Source organism: Labeo rohita, chromosome 16, assembly GCF_022985175.1.
Source record: "Labeo rohita strain BAU-BD-2019 chromosome 16, IGBB_LRoh.1.0, whole genome shotgun sequence".
NCBI lineage: Eukaryota > Metazoa > Chordata > Actinopteri > Cypriniformes > Cyprinidae > Labeo > Labeo rohita.
The window spans coordinates 26678435-26699232 of record NC_066884.1 but is presented as its reverse complement, the minus strand read 5'-3'; the positions used below and the strand labels follow the sequence as shown (position 1 = coordinate 26699232).

General features: G+C 34.0%; 1 protein-coding gene across 4 annotated transcripts in view; it reads right to left on the bottom strand.

Moving 5' to 3' along the window:
• Positions 1 to 1168: 1168 nt before the first annotated feature.
• skap2 (src kinase associated phosphoprotein 2) overlaps positions 1169 to 20798 on the bottom strand; it is a 28127-nt gene continuing 8497 nt past the window's right edge. Inside the window, exons 10-14 of one of the 4 annotated variants that reach the window (XM_051131087.1) lie at positions 20640 to 20717; positions 17512 to 17630; positions 6780 to 6882; positions 4619 to 6640; positions 1169 to 2791 (exon numbers count right to left, since the gene is read on the bottom strand). In XM_051131087.1, coding sequence (XP_050987044.1) covers positions 6790 to 6882; positions 17512 to 17630; positions 20640 to 20717 — 290 coding nt within the window. In that variant the 3' untranslated portion in view covers positions 1169 to 2791; positions 4619 to 6640; positions 6780 to 6789. Of the gene's footprint in view, positions 2792 to 4618; positions 6641 to 6779; positions 6883 to 17511; positions 17631 to 20639; positions 20718 to 20798 lie in introns of those variants that run through there. The other 3 variants (XM_051131088.1, XM_051131090.1, XM_051131089.1) reach the window with 3 other exon arrangements.

The window sequence follows — 20798 nt, the reverse complement described above, 5'->3', positions numbered from 1 at the left end:
TCTTATCCTCTTCTCATCACTAGGAAAGAAGTGAAGACTTACATCGCTTCTCTTGTTGCTCTTCAATTAAAAATTCATATCAGTATTTTATTTTCCAAGTTGTGCTGTGGTAAAAATAGCAACAGGTAGCACCTAAAGCTCACATACTGCAACTATTTAGCATAATCTAAATAATGGTGCCCACCCCCCACAGTCCATAATATGCTTAAAACAATGTGGATTTTTTAAATAACGTACATATTTCAGTAAGAAAAGTAAGAAAAGTAACAAAGTAACAAAAGCTGGTGTAGCACAGGCTCGGGGATGCGCGTTCACGTACTGTTGAATCATGTCGAAAGGTCACGCTGAACGTAGGCGGAACTACAGACCCAGTGTTTACAAAGCGAACATGCAAAGACTAAGAAAGTGCAAGTAAGTCAAACGCTGCTTACAAACAAAAAGGTACAACGATGTTGGATGATTCTGAAGTTGTAGGAGAAAATATGGAGTTTTTCGACATACTCTACCTTTTTGAGCCAGAGTACACAGACGATGAACTTACACGTGATTCGTAGTAGTGATGGGAAGTTCGAATCATTTTACCGACTGGGATCTTTGAGTCTCGTTCAGCAAAACGAACGAATCTTTTTTCGAGTCATTTCGTTGATTTTAGCAAAATCAGCATCACGTGACAGCCCCATAAGATGAACGAACGACTCGAGAAACCCGAAGACTCGAAACAGGTGAACTAATTCCAGTACAGAACGTAATAGGATGTTGCGCATACGCTCCCCGAGACAACTCATTCTTCCCAAGTCACATTAAAGATTCGTTCAAAATTAACGAATCGTTCAAGAACAACCCGTGGACGCGCATCACAGAGCCTGTGCTACACGAGCTTATGTGCTTAAAAAGTATACAAATTTTTATTTTTCGAAAACAATGGCAGATCGTTTCGTTAGATAAGACCCTTCTTTCTCAGCTGGGACTGTTTAGAGCACTTTGAAGCTGCATTTAAACTGCATTTTGGACGTTCAAATTCAGGGCACCAATGAGGTCCATTATATGCAGAAAAATCCTGAAATGCTTTCCTCAAAAACCATCATTTCTTTACGACTGAAGACAGAAAGACATGAACATCTTGTGAGTAAATTATTTGTAAATTGTTGTTCTGGAAGTGGAGTTCTCCTTAAAAAAAAAAAAAAAAATTATGTTTTTGAGAAAACAGTTTGAGAACTTTATTAGACCGAATAATGGAAGGAATGTTGTTTTAGCCTTACTAGAAGAGCTTTGAGAGAACCTTGTCATAACGTTAGCCAAAGTTTTGAGGTTTCCTCTTTGCTGTCTTTTCAATTATATGGAGTTTTACCAGTGCTGGGTGGATTACTTACAAATTGTAATCCATTAATGATCACAGATTACATGATGAAAATTGTACTAGGTAAAGTAATCTAGGTTACTCATTTTAGGTAATGTATTCTGACTACTCTTTAGATTATTTTTAGATTACTTTTTACCTAACTTGTTTTAAACCTTGCTTTTTTCCCCAAATGTAGAAGCATGGATTGCAAAATTATTTACATGGCCATTTAATATTCTGATATAGTAAGAGCTAAATGGTATGACACAATAAGATTATTGGAAAGGCAACATTAAAAAACAACAAAGAATTAGTGAGAATCAGTAAATTCTGAATAATTTACTGCCATTTTATAAACAATATGTAACCTTGTAATCCATAAAAAGTAACTGTTATCCGATTTTAAAATGTAATGTAATCCAATTGACCCTTCGCAAAAACCCGCCCTCTGTGTCCGACAAACAATGCCGCTCTCACACTACACATCATGTTTTCACAAAGTGAAAAATTGGAAACTGACAACACACCAACAGACAAGACAGAGCAGGTTACTCCTGGTATGAAACAAGGTCGCAGCTTTCAAATTTTGTCATTTTTTAAGAAATTCAAACAATAAATACCATTTTGTGGCTTTTTAATGTGTCGTGACAGATCACCGTATTGCCTAAGTTAAAACGGCACATGAACCTATGGCCTTTTCTTATTTACTTAAAGCACAAAAAAACCAATGAATGAACATCAGAATGTATTTTATTTCAACCGTGGACGTCAATACACACAATTTTTTAAGTTTAAGTGCATCAAAGTTAATCTACTCTACTGTCTGATTTTTCTGTAGGACAAAATGGCAGATTCGCCGTTGTAATTGGTCAGATCGCCTGTCAAACAAGCTGTTTGTATGGGCTCAATTACAAGTGCTCAATTTTTGTAATCTGATTATGTAATCCAGATTACATGTAATCAGTTACTACCCAGCACTGTTTTACTATATAAAACTGTGATCCAAGTGTGACCTCATTAACCTGAATGTTTCTCTTCAAACGTGATCAATGGTGACCAATCTATTGAAACCAGTTTATATAATCAATACTTCAATATTCACAGTGCGGTCTGAAGAGGCTTTCACATACGGCCCTACCATCTGCACCTCCAGCTTTGATTTTCACGACTATCATCTGCGGGTACACAAGCATAGCGCTTGTAAACACTGACAGCCAGGCAGTCCTAAAATGTAAGGACCCTTTGTGCCCTTGGCCGGGCCTCGCTTTTTCCCCGAGCAGAGTCGTGTTCCCTGCAGCAGAGCCGCGGGAAGGCTGATTTGTTCCCTGGCTGGAGCTGACAGGAGCTAGTGATGTTGTTATGAGTCGGCTCCAGCTTCTGTGTTTCAATCAGGCACACAGCGGGACAGCCCATCTGCTGCCGCAAAGCTCCCAGTTGCTACAAAAACAGGACCTGAATGGAAACGAGTGTTCTTTTAGTATTCTAGAACACAACCTACATGTTAACATTCTACTTTAGTTATCGTGTTACACTTACATAGGTTCTTCAGGGGTTACTTTTATGCTGACAGAATGTCTTAAAAGAAAGTTTAGTCATTTACTCACCCTCATGTTATTTCGAACCCGGTATGACTTTCTGTCTTCTGCATAAGGCAAAACAAATAAAGATATTTTGAAAAAAATGTATTTTTGTTCATACAATGAAAGACTAGGGGATTCAATGCTGTTTTTGTCCCAGTGCTATTTTAGTCATTTTTATATATTATTATAGTATTTATTAACATTTCGAATTAGCTTATATTTTTATATTTTCATTTAAGTTTTAGTTATTTACATTTTTTTTTTTTTTTTTTTTTTTAGATTTTAGTCTTTTTAATAATTTATTGGGTTTTCTTATTTGCAAACAAGCCAAAAACACAAAATGAAGGCAAATTTGTTATTAAAATTAATGACAATATACATTTTAGTAATTTTACTACTTCAGGTTATTTATATGCTATTATAATATTTATTAATATTTTAATCTTTTTATATTTTCAATTTCATTTAAATTTTACTTTTAGGTATTTTGTCATGTATATTTGTTACTTTTTTATTAGGGGTTTTTTTTTGTACTTTTTACATTTTTATTTACATTTAGTCTTATTTTCTTTTTATTTATTTATTTATTACAATTTATACTTTATCATGTTTTCTTAATTGCAGACAAGCAACAAAAGAAAACATTCTTAGCCTTTAAACAAACAACAAAGACACAAAATGAGGGCAAATTAGTTATTAAAAATAATGAAAATATGAGTTTTAGTCATTTTACTACTTCAGCTTAGTATTATTTATATACTATTACAATATTTTAAATTGGCTTACATTTTTATATTTTCAGTTTTCATTTAAATTTTAGTTTTAGTTATTTTGTCATGTACATTTATTTTCATTAGCTTTAAAAAAAAAAAATATATTTACGTTTTAGTCCTTATTTTTTAACTATTTATACTCAACCTTTAAACTAACAACAAAGACACACACCAAATGAGGGCAAATTAGTTATTAAAAATAATGACAATATGATTTTTAATAATTTTACTACTTCAGCTTAATATTATTTATACTATTACAATATTTTGAATTATCTTATATTTTTATATTTTCAGGTTTTATTTAAATTATTTTAGCTATTTTGTCATGTACATTTGTTATTTTTATAAGGTGTTTTTCAATTTCTATTTACATTTTAGTCTCATTTTTTAACAATTTATACTCAACCTTTAAACTAACAACAAAGACAGACAAAATGAAGGCAAATTAGTTATTAAAAATAATGACAATATAACATAACTTCAGTATTTTTTCCTACTTCAGCTTAAACTTATTTAGTTGGCAAGGCAAAATTTCTGTTTGTTTTTCATCTAGTATTTATGTTTTATTTATATCAGCCTAATTTAATGACATAGAAATTACATTAGAAATATAAATTAGTTTAATTAAACACACACACACACACACATACATAATGAATGTCTATGGAGACCAAACAGTTTTGTTACAAACTAAAACTAATCATATATATATATATATATATATATGTTAGTTAATCACAATGTTTGGTCTCCATAGACATTCATTGTATGGTAAATTAATAAAAAAACAAAATCATTTATGCTCTCCAAAAGAAAAAGTCATAGAAGTTTGAAGAGACACGAGGCTGAGTAAATGATGACAGAATTTTCATTTTTGGTCAAACAATCGTCCACCGACAGGAAGTGGCTATTAGGCAACTCACAGAGGAAGAAAGTCAATGTCTGCACCAAAATCTTGTTCTGATTTTCATGCAGTTGGCCGCTTCGTTCGGCCTTTTCTATGACATCACACACCTCTCTGTTTCAGCCTTCTGTGTGTATCTCAGTGGAGGAGACGAGACGGATGGTGCCCCTCCTCTCTCCGCTCAGCTCAGAAACTGGTGGGAAATGTATAATGAATACTAATGAATCCCCACCTCCCTCGACAGGTGTCTTACCTCCACCCCTCTCACAACTAACATCCCGTCCTCTCCTTTCCTCTCCTCTCCTATCTCTCCTTCCCTGACAGAGAGGAGTGAGCTACTGACATGTGATGTGAATTTAACACACACAAGGCTCAGTGGAAACATCCTCTCCAACCCCGAGCTCCTTCATTAGCGCTGATTTTTTAACAGACCGGACGAGTTCAATCAGGAAAGTCACGGTGTTCCAGATTTCACCATTCCAATAAATTATCAGGAAACACAGCTGAAGAGAGAAGCAACAGTACATCGCATATAGCCAAAATGCTGGTTCATTTAAATATACAGTAAATAAAATATTTGTGTACATGTGTGTGACCACGAACCACAAAACCTTAAGTAGCACATGTATATTTGTAGCAAAAGCCAAAAATGTACTGCATGGGTCAAAACGGTAATTTTATTTTTTTTTATGCCAAAAATCATTAAAATATAAGTAAAGATTATGTTCCATGAAGACAATTTGTAAATTTCCTACCGTAAATATATCAAAACTACATTTTTGATTAGTAATATGCATTGCTAAAAACTTCATTTGGACAACTTCAAAGGCGATTTTCTCAATATACTGATTTTTTTGCACCCTCAAGTTCCAGATTTTCAAATAGCTGTATCTTTACAACAAAATGTACATCAGTGGAAAGCTTATTTTTAGATTTCAGATGACCCTTATGACTGGTTTTGTGGTCCAGGCTCACATATAGTAGTGACAGTAATAAATTTGAGTCTCATATGAACAGTATGTGTAATATAAAATATAATTATTTAATATTCTCTTCCGGTTTTGCTACTATAAGACACAAACAGTTCTTCGTAAGGTTCTAGTATTCTCACGTTAAAAAACGTAAGATTACATATTAAACATCGTGTCAACATTTGATGGAAATTGTTCGAGGCCGCTCAATTTTAACAGCAGGCCTAAGTCTAATTGTTTATCAACTGGTATATAATCCAGCATTATGTAATGATCAAATTAAAATGTCTTTAGTATTTATTGTGTGAAGCTTGACTGAGCAAGTTAATATGCTAATAGTAACACTTGGTTTGGATACATTCTTCTTGGCAGAGAAGGTAACGGCCTGACATGTGTTTTAATTAAGTTTCTCACTTCACTGCCCAGATATTTGTGGATGTCAACGCAGCGGTCCATGAAGATCCGATCCGATATGCCAAACAGTTCTCCTACAGCAGATAATTAATTCCACATCTGAATAACTGCTATTTGATTTGTTTGTTATGCTGTGCATAAAAAGGTCAGAGATTTTGTTTCCCATCAGTTCGTTACATACAGCTACGTCGTGATTGTACGTACAAACAGCCTTTACGGCCTGTGTTGAAACCTGTCTTGTGTTGTCTGTTCCTCAGGAGTCTCATATGAAGACATTCCACATCCTTTCTGAAATTATTTGATGCAATCTAATTCCACAGAACGTTATACGCTGCTGCCACCTGGTGGCTACAATACAAACTGCTACAAAGACTCCAGAACGTGTGGTGAACACACAAGGTTTATTTCATACAGTTTTACCTGCCTTTGAAAGATAGAGGTTTACATTCACTCAACCGTCCTATAAAATATTACAGCACGTGATAATTAAATAATTAGCAAAAAATAAGCTTTAGATCCTTAATGTATTTTACAATTTCCTGTGCTTTTAAATTAGCAGTTTGCTTTACGTATCACATAGAATGATAGAAACACACAGAAAGAGACAACGGCTTGTTGTGAAACATGAAGCTATAACAGCAGGCCATCAGAGCTTCCTAGAAATGAACATAAATGGTGCAGGATTTATTTAAAAACAATTTTCACTCAGAAATTGCACACACATATTAAAAAAGGAACGTAAGTAACACATCAAACATGATGATTTTGACGTATAATGACAAAAATAAACCTCACCTCAGACCTTTTACAGTACGTACAGTTCCAGAAGATACTCCTTAGGTACGATACCGATGGCCCCTTTCATCTCCCCCACCCACCAGCCAAACACGTCGTACTCCTGTGGAAAAAATAAAAAATAAATAACTGTTGAGACCAACGAGGTCAAATCTCATAGGTCAGTGCTCAGGGGAATGAAATCTGTCAATACATTCATTGTTCATCTTCAGGTTCTTCCTCATTTTCTTCTCATACTGTCTCTATCTGTACATCCCTACCCCCCATTTTGTCTCCCTCCCAACCTCCTGTCTGTCTTTCCAAGGCCAATTCAAGGACACAGGGCCCACAGGACCTATAAAGATTACACAAGAGAATGTGAACGGGCGATATATTTCGTATGAAGCCCAACAGATCTGTGAGCCCGAGGACAGAGTCCTTTTCTTTACGTACAGAGGCAGATTAGCTCTTCTCCGGCTCATGGAATAGATAACCATAAAGATAAGAAACAGATAAGATCCGTCCATCCGTCTCGCTTTCTTTATTCCATAATTACAAACAGATCACACAGTGCCATTCACTTCAAAGCCACTAAACCCTGCGTTTTCTCCACATCCACGATATGCCTGTTTCTCACAGATGCTTCAAAACTTCGGGGTTACACTGAGGTAGATCTATCATGCACATCGTGCTTTCTTTCAAGAAGGAGAATGCAGGTACTGTGAACTGTGAAACTGCTGTATAAAACTCTATTTCCCAGCAGACCTTTGGATGAGCTGGACAAACTGGGGTCTGGGGAACCCCAATGAACTACAAGTAGATGCTGGAGGGTTCACCAGAAAATTTACAACATGTATTTTTTAGGGCTGTCAGAGTCAAAGGATTAGTTCACTTACAGAATAAAAATGTCCTGATAGTTTACTCACCCCCCACGTCATCTAAGATATTCATGTCTTTCTTTCTTCAGTTGAAAAATTTTTTTAGGTTTTTGAGGAAAACATTCCAGGATTTTCTCCATGTAGTGGACTTCAATGGGAGCCAGCAGGTTGAAGGTCAAAATTGCAGTTTCAATGCAGCTTCAAAGGGCTCTACATGATCCCAGACAAGGAATAAGGGTCTTATCTAGTGAAACGATTAGTAATTTCAAAAAAAAAAAATAATAATAATACTAATAATAATATACTTTTTAACCACATATGCTCACCTTCCACTAGCTCGACCCAACCCAGTGTTAACAAAGTGAATGTGAAAAGAAAGTCAAACACCCTTTACAAAAATGGTACAAAAAAAAAAAAAAAAAAAAAAAAAAAAGAGAGCCCTAGCTTACCTTTCTGAAATGAAGTACACAGACGAAGAACCAACCACGTGTGACTTTTCCATCACAGAGCTAGTGCAAAATGAGCATTTGTGGTTAAAAAGTATAAAAATTTCAATTTCTTTAGGAAATTACCAATTGTATCACTAGATAAGACTCTTATTCCTCAGCTGGGATCATGTAGAGTCCTTTGAAGCTGCGTTGAAAATTTGGACCATCAACCCACTGATTCCCATTGAAGTCCACTATATGGAGAAAAATCCTGGAATGTTTTCCTCAAGAAACTTAATTTCTCTTCGACTGAAGAAAGAAAATCATGAACATCTCTGATGACATGGGGTTGAGTAAATCATCAGGACATTTTTATTCTGAAAGTGATCCCATCCTTTAAGGATTGTGTGTGCATGAAACAATGTTTAATAAGCAAATTTGGTAATATTTCTATTTTATCCTGCTTTCTAAACATTGTCAGAAATCAAGAATCATTGCAATTATCTTTATTCTACTCACAGTGCTAGATATTCATAGTAAGAATAAAATAAAAATAAAATAAAGAGTCAACAAAATACAGTTTTGCTAAATAATAATAAGAAGAATTTAAATCAATCATAAATATGGAATTCAAATATATTAAACATTTTTGTTAGTATGTTAATTTTGAATAAACTATCAACTTAATAAAATGAAAAAGAAAAATCAAATAAATAAATAAATAACCAATTAAACTGATTTAGTATATAACATAAAAGACAATTATACACCACTATACCAGACACACTACCATTAAAAACTACAAGGTTGGTAAGTTTTTTCTTGTTTTTGAAATGTTATCATAAATACATTCAAAACAGTAATATTGTGAAATATTATTACAAAATAAAATTAACAATCCTTATGAAATCATTCTAATAAGCTAATTTGGTGCTCAAGAAAACATTTCTTATCAATGTTGAAAAAAGTTGAGCTGCTTAATATATTTGTGGTGGCTAATAATTTTTGGGGACGCTTTCATAAATACAAAATTTAAAAGAACAGCATTCATTCAAAATAGAAATATTTCGTAACATTTTAATTACTGACTGTCAAATTTGATCATTTTAATGAATTCTTTTTGAATAAAAGTATTCATTTTTAAATCTTACTGACCACAAACTTTTGTTTAACTGCAGAAATAATTATTTAGCCTTTTTAAAACACTTTAACACACCTAATTTAAACAGGTTTATATGCTTAAAAATATATATAGCAGCCTTTATATTTTAGGAAGGGGGTCCCATAAAAGGCCTTCATCATATCTGGAAGTCCTTGGAATCAAAACTTTCAAATCAAAACTCCTACAACTAAAAATAAAGGTTCCAAAAGAGTGTTTCTGCAGTGATGCCATAGAAGAACCATTTTTGGTTCCCCAAAAAACCTTTCAGTGAACAGTTCCTAAAAGAACCATTTCGAAGAACATTTAAAAAAATCTAAAGAACCTTTTTCGACTATAAAGAACCTTTTCTGCATTTGAAAGGTTCAATGGATGTTCAAGGTTCTTCATGAGCGTATACTAGTTTGGAAAGGCAGAACACATGAACACTTTCTGTCAAAATTGAGTTATGACTTAAACAGGGTTTTATAAACTCTGATCTGTCCTGTGACATGAAGGTTTGGCTCAGCAGAGACAAATGTAAAAATACCAGATCAATTAAAGTTTTAGTTTTGGCGTAGTTGCTGTGCTTTGCCTTTGTAGGGCAGTGTAGAGGACCTTAGTGGGGCCCTCACTCATCAGAGGGCCCATGCTGCCAATCTTCAACCTCAGCTCTACATGTTTTCCCACATAAACACTCATTTGTTGCACTTGAAAAGAACGCTCAGCTACAGTGAAACCCTGAAACATCTCAATCCAGTGTAGTCTGACTGACATTTATTGCTTTTTTCTCTCTGACATTCAAGTCTTTGATGTCCCTAAAATTGACTAGACACTCACTGCTCGTCTACCTTTATCCTTCACCTCACTGTCGGAGAAAAAAAACCTCTCTCTGTATGGTTCGGAAAGAGCAATGAGGTTTGAATCATACCCCATCTGAAGTTAAATATGAAGTTTGTGGGCCCCTACTTGACCCCGGCAGCCTAAGTGATTCCTGCTGTATAATGTATCGTGCTCAGCTCCGGCCAGCAAACCTCTTACTGCCTCCTGCGTGCACGTATCTGTCTATAAAACACAGGTCTGGTTATGCAGCTGCTGACAGCTGCCGCAGACACACACACTGTAATGGAGAGCGTCTCTTCACCGCCAACTGTCCTCAATGTGCACTGTCCTCCTCCTAAAAAGAAAACTCACTGAAAGTGAACCATCTGTAAAGCTGAGATTTAGAATATATTCTATTTATACATTCTATACACTTTTACATATGCATTTAATTAATCATATATATTTGCCATCTCTCTCTTTCTCCTGTGACCATGGACCACAAAACCAGTCATAAAGGTCAATTTTTGAAATTAAAAAATTTATACGTCCTCTAAAAGCTGAATAAATAAGCTGATGTATGGTTTGTTAGGATAGAACAATATTTGGCCGAGATACAACTATTTGAAAATCTGGAATCTGAGGTTGCAAAAAATAAATAAATAAATAAATAGAAAAAAAAAATCAAAATATTGAGAAAATCGGCTTTAAAGTTGTCCAAATGAAGTTCTTAACCATGCATATTACTAATCAAAAAAAAAGGTTTTGATATATGTACAGTAAGATATTTACAAAATATCTTGATGAAATATGATCTTTACTTAATATCCTTTAGCATAAAAGAAAAATCATTCATTTTGACCCATTCAGTGTATTTTTGGCTATTGCTACAAATATACGCGTGCTACTTAAGAATGTTTTGTGGTCCAGGGTCACATATTTTATTTTGTTCAGATAACTTTCTATTATAGTATTTCAGTTTGATTTTTATGTGCAATCATGTATTTGTATTTTTCAGTATTTTACTTTTTTTTTCCTCTTCTTCTTTGTAGGTGTGTATGTGTGTATATGCTCTGTTTTACTTTTTAACATTGTCAAGGGTCTACAAGGGTCTCTTTTGGCTAATTCTGGCACATTTACAGCCATGTTTATTAATATGCATTGACCCTGTAGACAAATAAACTATAAATGAATAAATAAATAAATAAATGTGTTTAAGTCATTCCAAGGTGCCCTAGTCGGTCATGGTCCCCTGATTGAGAAATGACTATACTATACAAATAAATTTTAACTATTAATAATTGTTTGGAATTAATCAATATTTTTACTTTAAATGCTTTAGAATTAATTAATTAATTAATTTTTAAAACAAATTTTAGACATTTTATAATACAAATATTTTTATTATATTCGCTGTTGTTTTACAAATATCACATATATATTTAGATATAATGATATTTAAATAATATAATACTATTTTTTCATAGTATAAATTAGTCTCAAAATATATAGCATCCTTTATACTTTAAGAAGGGGGTCCTTTGCGAAAACGATATTAATCATATTTGATGGTACCTGGCTTTGAAATAAAAAATAAAATAAAATAAAAACCCTGCTGTATATAACAGGAATAATTTTAAACATTTATAACAACCATAAATTTTTATTATTTTTAATAATGTTTTATATAATATCATACATTTTGTAATAAATATATACATGTATATAAATATTATTTAGATATAATGATATTGAAATATCATCATACTATTTTTCATGGTATGAATTATTAACAAAATATACAGCATCCTTTTTATTTTAAGAAGGGTGTCCACTGCTGTATACAACAGCAATAATTGTAAACATTTATATATGTATTTTTATTATATTTAATGTTTTTTAGGTCATATTATTTTAATAATAAATATATACATGTATATAAATGTTATTTAGATACAATATTATTATCATAGTATAAATTATATTAATCTCAAAATATATAGCATCTTTTATATTTTAAGAAGCGGGTCCTTTCTGAAAATGATATTCATCATATTTGACGGTACCTGGCATTAAAATATTTTAAAAATCCTTGCTGAAAATAACCAATAATTTGAAACATTTTTTAATAAACATATTTTATTATATTTAATGTTGTTTATATAACACTATCAAATATAATCACATCTGACAGTCCCTGGCTTTAAAATATTTGAAAAACCCTGCTGTATACAAAAGCAATATTTTTTAAAAAACATTTTATAATAAAATATATTTTTATTATATTCATGTCACACTTTTATAATAGATATATACACACGTGTATAAATATACTATTTGGATATAACAATATTTAAATATCATACTATTTTTTCATAGTATAACTTCATCTCAAAATATACAGCATCCTTTATATTTTAAGAAGCAGGTCCTTTGTGAAAATTATATTAATCATATTTGATATAACAGAAACTATTTTAAACATTTTATAATTTTTTTAATTATTATATTTAATGTTGGTTTACAAATATCACATTTTTATAATAAACATATACATGTATATAAATATTATTTACATATAAAGATATTTAAATAATATAATATTTTTCATAGTATAAATTAGTATCAAAATATATAGCATCTTTTATATTTTAAGAAGGGAGTCCATTACAGAAATGATATTCATCATGTTTGAGGGTATGTAGCATTACAATATTTGAAAACCCCTGCCAAATTACACAAGTAATATAAAAGAAAAAAATACTAATTTCTAAAATTTTACTCACCACAAACTTTTAAACAGCAATCTAATTTCGGAAACAAATTTAAGATTTTGTTGTCTTTAAAACAGAGATGAAAGTGAAACGTGTTAAAGTGCAGGGTTCGCACACCTCGACCCACACAGGCCGGCAAATATAGGGCAGTTGTCCAGGCTGTGTGAAATTAAACAGGAAGTGCACATGTGAAAGGGTGAAGCGGAAGCTTCCTGTAGCCGTCCTTTGATACAGACACACCTCATTGACAGGGCAGCGCCTGGTGCCGTGTGTGCGCGAATACGTACGCGTGCAGGAGGGCCAGATTAGAAGGTGAGGGTGACAAATAAGTCTGCAACAGGAAAGCAGCACAGACCTCACACTCCTCCTACATGCCCACACACGACTGTTCAGCGCCCATCTAAGGAAACCCAACATGTAAGGTCACATAGACTTCCTAAATTAGTTTTCAGCAGACTACGATGACCTTTACATATCTTTATGTATAACTCACTCGCTGTAAGATAAATAATTTAAATCCTCGCATATCTGAAACGATGCGGGTCTTTGAGGTTTACAATGCTTCTGGACCCCAGACGGACCATGTGACGCACTATTTTGACCAAGCATCATTTACAGCACACACTGGCCTGCTTTGAAAAGAAGAGAGTGTGGTGTGTGTGATTTAGGGCCCTGACACCTCCCCCTGGTCTGATGGTCAATACCCTTTCAGAGCCGCTGAGGGTCTGGACAGGGGGTAAATGGAGGGGGGGTGGGGTGTTAGACTTGCAGCTGCTGCATGGCCAAGGGGAAGGAGGTAGGCCACTAATAGCCCCACTGGCTTGTTCCCCAGACTGCTCTGAATGGCCTGTGAGCCACAGCTGGACACTAAACCCACACCGGCTTTACGGTCATCCACAAGCCTGGCTGAAGGAAGGGGGAAGGGGCTACACTACAAAAGAGCGCCTGCAATATTCATGGTAAACCAAGCCGTGTAGTACCCATAAAACGGCACAAATACGACACAGCATCATTGGACTGTGTCGAGCGGCTCTTCCCAGCATCGTTTGGCAGTATCCTGGGTTTAGGCTTTATCTCTTTTATGCAGTGCAATATTGAGGTTTTTTTAATTCCTAAAAAAATTGAAAAAAAAACTACCTGTAACTTTAAAGATGTTAATTAAAAAGTTACAATCAGAATAAACAAATAAAAGCATACATGAAAACAAACCAAGAAGCCTTTTTTTTTTTTTTTTTTTTTTTTTTTAAAGAAAAAAAAATCCAAACGACAATTATGTCTTTCAAAAGGCTAATTTTCTTTCGGTGACAGAACGAAATGCCACTGTCCTCATTCTAGCCACTAGATGGCAGACTTGCTCTGAAAAACGCAGTCGCCGCTGGATCCCATTCAGAGCATATTCTGTCATTTTCTGACAGCCTGCTGACTTTTAACAGAATGAGATAATTTCCCCATTGGCATGCTTTATATATCCATTACAAATTATGGATTTTTAGCCACTGGTGAAATTGGGATGTCATCTCTATTTCTCCTGAAGATACATTATCTTGCTAGTGCACATTTCTGTGTCTCTAGTAAAATGAATATAAATAAATTGGGTAGAATTATGGAAAGCTGTATTCAGCAGTTCTTTGTGTCAGCTTCTTTCCGGTGTAATCACTTCTGGAGACCTAAACTTTCACCATTACTTAATGGATCACATTAGATGACATCACACATAGGCATCGCTAGGCCTTATTAGACCACGTTTTCATTTCAGCCCTCTTAAGAATCTCAGATGAAGCTGTCGGGTCACTTGAAAATCTTGCGTTTGCTGAAAATAGATAGCAGAGAATCTTTTGCTTTGAATCCTGTTTACCAGTCACTTAGGAAAAAAGGGTTTATTACAATAACTTTTGAATCCTTTTGTTCTGTTGGAATTGGAGTTGGAATTTTGATTATTTAAAAAAAAAAAGTAAATCAAGCAAGATTTTAAATCGCTATCTTATACTCTTAAAGCAATACAGATTCTTTTTGACACACATCAGCATGTTTCAATAACAGGCTGATTCTCCATTAAACTGAAATCCTAGAATCAAACTCCAGGGTACACTTTGTTTTATCCTATCTAATAATTTATTCATAAATTCATTAAAAATTGTAATTCACACATGATTGATACTTCTTTTATAACGAGCATATTTTTAATTTCTGTATTAAAATCATTTCGATTTTAGAATGTGAAGTCAGAAACCTCAGGATGATGCAACTGTCCTGATATAATAATAAAGATTTTTTTAAAATAAGACTTTTAAAAGAAACGTTAAATTAATAGTTTAACCAAAAATGAAATCTCCGGAAACTTTCATCTTCTGTAGAACATAAATGATTAATTTTTGGAGAAATGTCTCTGTGCTTTATGTCAATAGTCACCAAAACAGTTTGGTTACAAATATTGTTCAAAATATATCCTCTTCTGTGTTCTGCATAATAAAGACAGTTGTACAGGTTAGAAACTACAGGTGAATAAAGGACAATATTTTCATTTTTGGTTGAACAATTTGCTTATTAAAAAAGACAATATCTCAGAGAGAACCCTTGCAGATCTTCATGACTTGTGTGTCAAGGTCAATAATCACATAGTTTGACTTTTTTATGATAAGGCAAGGTTAGTTCAGATTGTAAAATGTCATGTGGTGCAACTCCTCGAAAACTCAATGATATTTATGATATAATAATTCATGACATTTATATAATCACATTTAACCTTGGCCCCAAAAAAATGTATTATCCTGCCAGGTTAAACAAAGGTAAAAGAAACAAACTTGATGTTTATGCCACATTATACATTGAAACTTTTCCTGAAAACGGTATTAAAGTTTTACAAAACCATATCAAACCAACATTAATACAAAGAATATAAGAATTTGACACTAGATCATGGACACCTACACTACCAGTCAAAAGTTTTTGAACTGTAAGATTTTTTAAATTAATTAATTAATAATTAATTAATTATTTTTTAAAAAGTCTCTTCAGCTCACCAAGCCCAGTACATCAAAAACAGTAAAATTTTGAAATATTTTACTATTTAAAATAACTTTTTTTTTAATATATGTTTTAAATATGTATATATTATTTATTTCAGTGATTTCAAAACTGAATTTTTAGCATCATTACTCCAGTCACATGATCCTTCAGAAATCATTCTAAAAAACATTTCTAAAAAAAAAACATTTATTATTACGAAGAGTTTTTCAGGTTTCTTTGATGAATTAAAAGTTCAGAAGAACTGCATTTATCTGAAATAGAGGTCTTTCATAACATTAAAAATGTCTTTATCATACTTTTGATCAATTTAAAGCATCCTTGCTAAATAAAAGTATTGATTTCAATTTTTTTCGACTTTTTTTTTCTACTTATACTGACTCCATGCTTTTGAATGGTATAGTGTGTAATGTTACAAAACTTTTTATTTCAGATAAATGCTGATGTTTGGATCTTTCTATTCATCAAAGAATCCCGTAAAAATATACTCAACTGTTTTAAATATTGATAATAATAATAATAATAATGTTTCTTGAATAGCAAATCAGCATATTAAAAGATTTCTGAAGGATCATGTGACACTGAAGACTGGAGTAATGATGCTGAAAACTTTGCTTTGATCACAGGAATAAATTACATTTTAAAATATATTAAAATAGAAAACAGTTGTTTTAAATAGTAAAAATATTACTGTTTTTGCTGTATTTTGGATCAAATAAATGCAGGCTTGGTGAACAGAAGAGACTTCTTAAAAAACATTAAAAATCTTACTGTTCAAAAACTTTTGACTGGTAGTGTATACAGCACATCTTTGACCCACAAAAAGTTTTTAAAGTTATTATATTCACTCTTCTATGGGTGAAAGCACAAACATGATTAAGCTTTCCAGTTCTTTCTCTGAAGGGCAACGGTGCTAAGTAGACAAACCGCAAGATACCGAGTTTGTTTCTGGGAACGGAGCAGCCTGACCTGTTTTAAGTAGCCCTGAGAGGTATCGAGCTAATTCTGTTAGCCAGGTACAAACCCCACGGGCAGTTCCCAGATCTGCACAGCCGGCCTATGCATCGGAGCTGACAGGTACGGGAAGTTTTTAACCAAACGCACTTCTCCGGTACACCTGGTACGAATAGAGAGGTGGATTCAGCGTTTCCTGAGAACACAGACTACCATTACAGCCATAAATAGTGACTGGCTGAGATGTGTATATGCTAAAGTTGTGCGTACAGTTGCCCTCACTGAACATGGCACTGAGCCGTCTTTCAAAACTGAAATACCCACACACAAATGAGATCGGAGACGCACACACGCACTGGGCAGACGTGGAGAGAGGTGACAGAATGCCACTGGCTGCCAGACTCCTCAGCTCAGGGCCAAGAGCACTAAAATGGTTTCCGTAGTGACAAGACTAATCCCATCACTGTGCGCAGAGAGAGGGTGTACTTAGCTTCCACACTTGCGCAAAAAATGGTCCCAAAACCGACCTTTCTGCATCTGACTCAAATGTGTTATCCAGACGCTGCAGTGTATTTATTTAACAGAATGTTTTTGCAAATTCATGTTTTCCTGCTGACGTCTGAGAGGGCAGGGTGATAAACATTACCTCATGCCATATTATTTCTGGCCTCCATCACGTGGGTTGTGACAACTGCGTCAAGTCTGGAAGTTTCCAGGCCGTGGCTCCTGTCTTACCTTGCTGAGGATGTAGATGGTGTCTCCTCGCTTGAAGGACAGCTCGTCGGGATGATCGCCAGTGCAATCCCACAAGCCCTGGAAGTAGTTTGCGTAGTCTGTGCTCTTGTTCGCCGCTGCTGTATGGAAAAGAACAGAAGATCATTTTAAACAGAAGATCGTTTAAAAAGAAAGATTTATGATAGTATTTCATGCTTTTTAAGGAATCGTTCTGAATTCATTACACGCTTAACATATGCATCACAAAATGTTTATGAAGAGCTATAAAATTGCTATTGCTATTATTTTTTTTAAAATAAAGTCTCTTGTACTTTATTCCTGTAATAGCAGCGCTATGTTTTCAGCATCAATACTCCAGTCTTCAGTGTCACATGATCCTTCAGAAATCATTTTAATATGCTGATTTGGTGCTGAAGAAACATAATATTAATACTGAACAACTCTGCTGCTTAATAATTTTGTGGAAACATTTTTTTTTTCAGGATTCCTGTTGTGAAGAAAATTCAAAAGAACAACATTTATTTGACATAGAACTGTTTTGTAACATTATAATGTCACTTTTGATCAATTTATAATAATAATAATCCTTGTATAATATTGTAATGCATCCTTGCTGGGTCCACTGATTTGGTCTAAAGAAAATGTTTTGCAAAAATACAGAATGCATAATTAAGTTAATTTTAACCAAAACTAATGTTTAGCTAAATGTATCAAGCTCGTCCATATTAAAATATTAAAGTAAAATTCAAATATAATGCATGCATATGATTCCATTTATTAATAAGCATTATTTGAATGGCTTTGCCATGTGAGCATCATAACAAAATATGTAAATACATAAACATGGTACTATCCACTAAATATTTCATGGCCTTTCTAAATTTCTTTATCCACCAAGGGGTTCTTGGTTGAAGACCCCAGTGTGTTTTTCTGGCTCAGAAAGATCCACTAGTGGGCAGCAGAGAGTATAAACTGCAGAACTGTGGCCTCTACTAGATGAGATGCATGTTGTCACCATGTTGTAAGTTGTATTACAAGCGAAATCTGTTTAAAGCTTTTGATTTTTTATAATCTTGAGCAAAGTTTCAGACTCTTTCAAAAGAACATTTATTTTCTCAAAGCAGAAGCATTCTGAATGAAATGCAATTTCATTCATTTCAGTTTAGATTTGCTCTTGTTTACATTTAACCTACCTTGCTCTTGGTGTAGAGCATGATTTATTCATAAATAGATTTACTAATCTACACTACAAGTTCAAACTGTTTAAAGAAGTCTGCTCACCAAGCCTGCATTTATTCGATCAAAAATACAGCAAAAGCAGTAATATTGTGAAATGTATTTTTACTGTTTAAAATAACTCACCTGTTTTCAACATAATAAAAATTATAATAATAAATGTTTTTTTGAGCAGCATATCAGAATATTAGAATGATTTCTGAAGGATCATGTGACTGGATTAATGATGCTAAACATTCTGCTTTGAAATCACAGGAATAAATTACATTTTAAAATATTAAAATAGACAACCATTATTTTAAATAGTAAAAATATTTCAGAATTTTAATGTTTTTGCTGTGCTTTGAAATAAATGCAGGCTTGGTGAACAGAAGAGGCTTCTTTAAAAAAAAAAAAAAACATTTTTTTTTTTTAATTTTACTGTTAAACTTTTTGACTGGTAGTGTATGTTGTCAACCAATGGCAGCCTCACGAGTGGGCGTTTAGTAAACTGCTTTCATATAAAGAAAAAAAAATACCCCTAAAGGTAAATATCTTGCAACAGACATTATTGCTGGCAGATTCCCAGCTATGCTGATTTGGCAGATTATTCTAATTATTTTCTAAATATAACATTACCCACTGCTGCTTTCAGGTTTTATTCAGGGCTGCATCTTAAAACAACCCAGCATTAGTATTACACCTGCTGCACTGGTCTGGAATCACTGATTACATTATTGCATCCACTTCCAGGATTTAAAAACATTATACAAAACAGCCCCTATCAACAGATGACAACAAACACTAATAAGGAAAATTCATATGATAATCTTGCTTTCCAAGATCTGCAAAGCCTGTAGTCCTCCATTATGGCTCTCACTAGTGCTCTAGCTGGCCTCCTTCTCTGAGCATCTGTCACGAGATCCTGCCTCAGCCATCGCTTCTGTCAGCAGGACTTCCTGTGCTGTGAGCCTGGAGCAGAGGGCCATGGTGGGCCACAGTGCACCAATGGAGTCAGCTTCCTGCCAGAGCCTACCAACCCCTGCCCAGTGCCCAGCACTCGGCAGGATACTTGCTTCCCCACACAGGCACAGAAAAACCATGAAACCTTTTTAAAATAATAACTGAGATAATGGCGAGGGTGTTGTTCATCAATAAGCACAAATTTATTAAACTAAATAATATCATTACTTTAAAGGGTTAGTTCACCCAAAAAATGAAAAATCTGTCATTAATTACTCACTCTCATGTCGTTCCAAACCTGTAAGACTTTTGTTTATCTTCAGAACATATATTAAGATATTTTTTACCACAATTAAGCTTTCTGACCATGTATAGACAGCAACACAACTGACACAGTTAAGGCCCAGAAAGGTAGTAAGGACATCGTTAAAATAGTCCATGTGACATCTGTGGTTCAACCGTACTGTTATGAAGCTACGAGAATACTTTTTGTGCGCAAATAAAATGAAAATAACAACTTTATTCAACAATTTCTGTTCCAAAGACAAACAAAGGTCTTACAGGTAATTAATGACAGAATTTTTGGGTGAACTATCCCTTTAAGAAACGGTGCAAAAATTCAGCAAAAAATTCCAGGTCTCTTCCTAAAGGCCCTTCCTGTGGTCCAGACTAACTTCCCACTCCTGTCATCAGTGTTACTTCACCATCTAACCTCCCAAATACATATCTATCCTTGCTTCTCTTCCACATTCTGTCTTTTGTTGTCATTTCAAGACCTCATCCCTCCTATTTTTTTTTCTTTTTTTCCCCTGTCTTTGTCCTTTTAAGATTAAAAAAAAAGGCGGCGAGACAAGTGATAGCCACCCAGGCAGATCTGGGAGTCTGTGTGGTGTTGTGGGACAGCAGGGCAGGTAGGGGATGGACAGGCCTGGTGACCTAGTGGTAATTACCTGTCACAGGGGTGGATGGTGGTGGGGGTTTGCTGGCCAGGTTCACTGTTGGTTTAACAGGCTGGGGGGCATCTTCCTCTGAGAGAGAGAGAGAGAATAGATATGCCAGTCAGAGTGGAGAGTGATATACCAAATTCAAAATTTCCATAGCCATTTTCC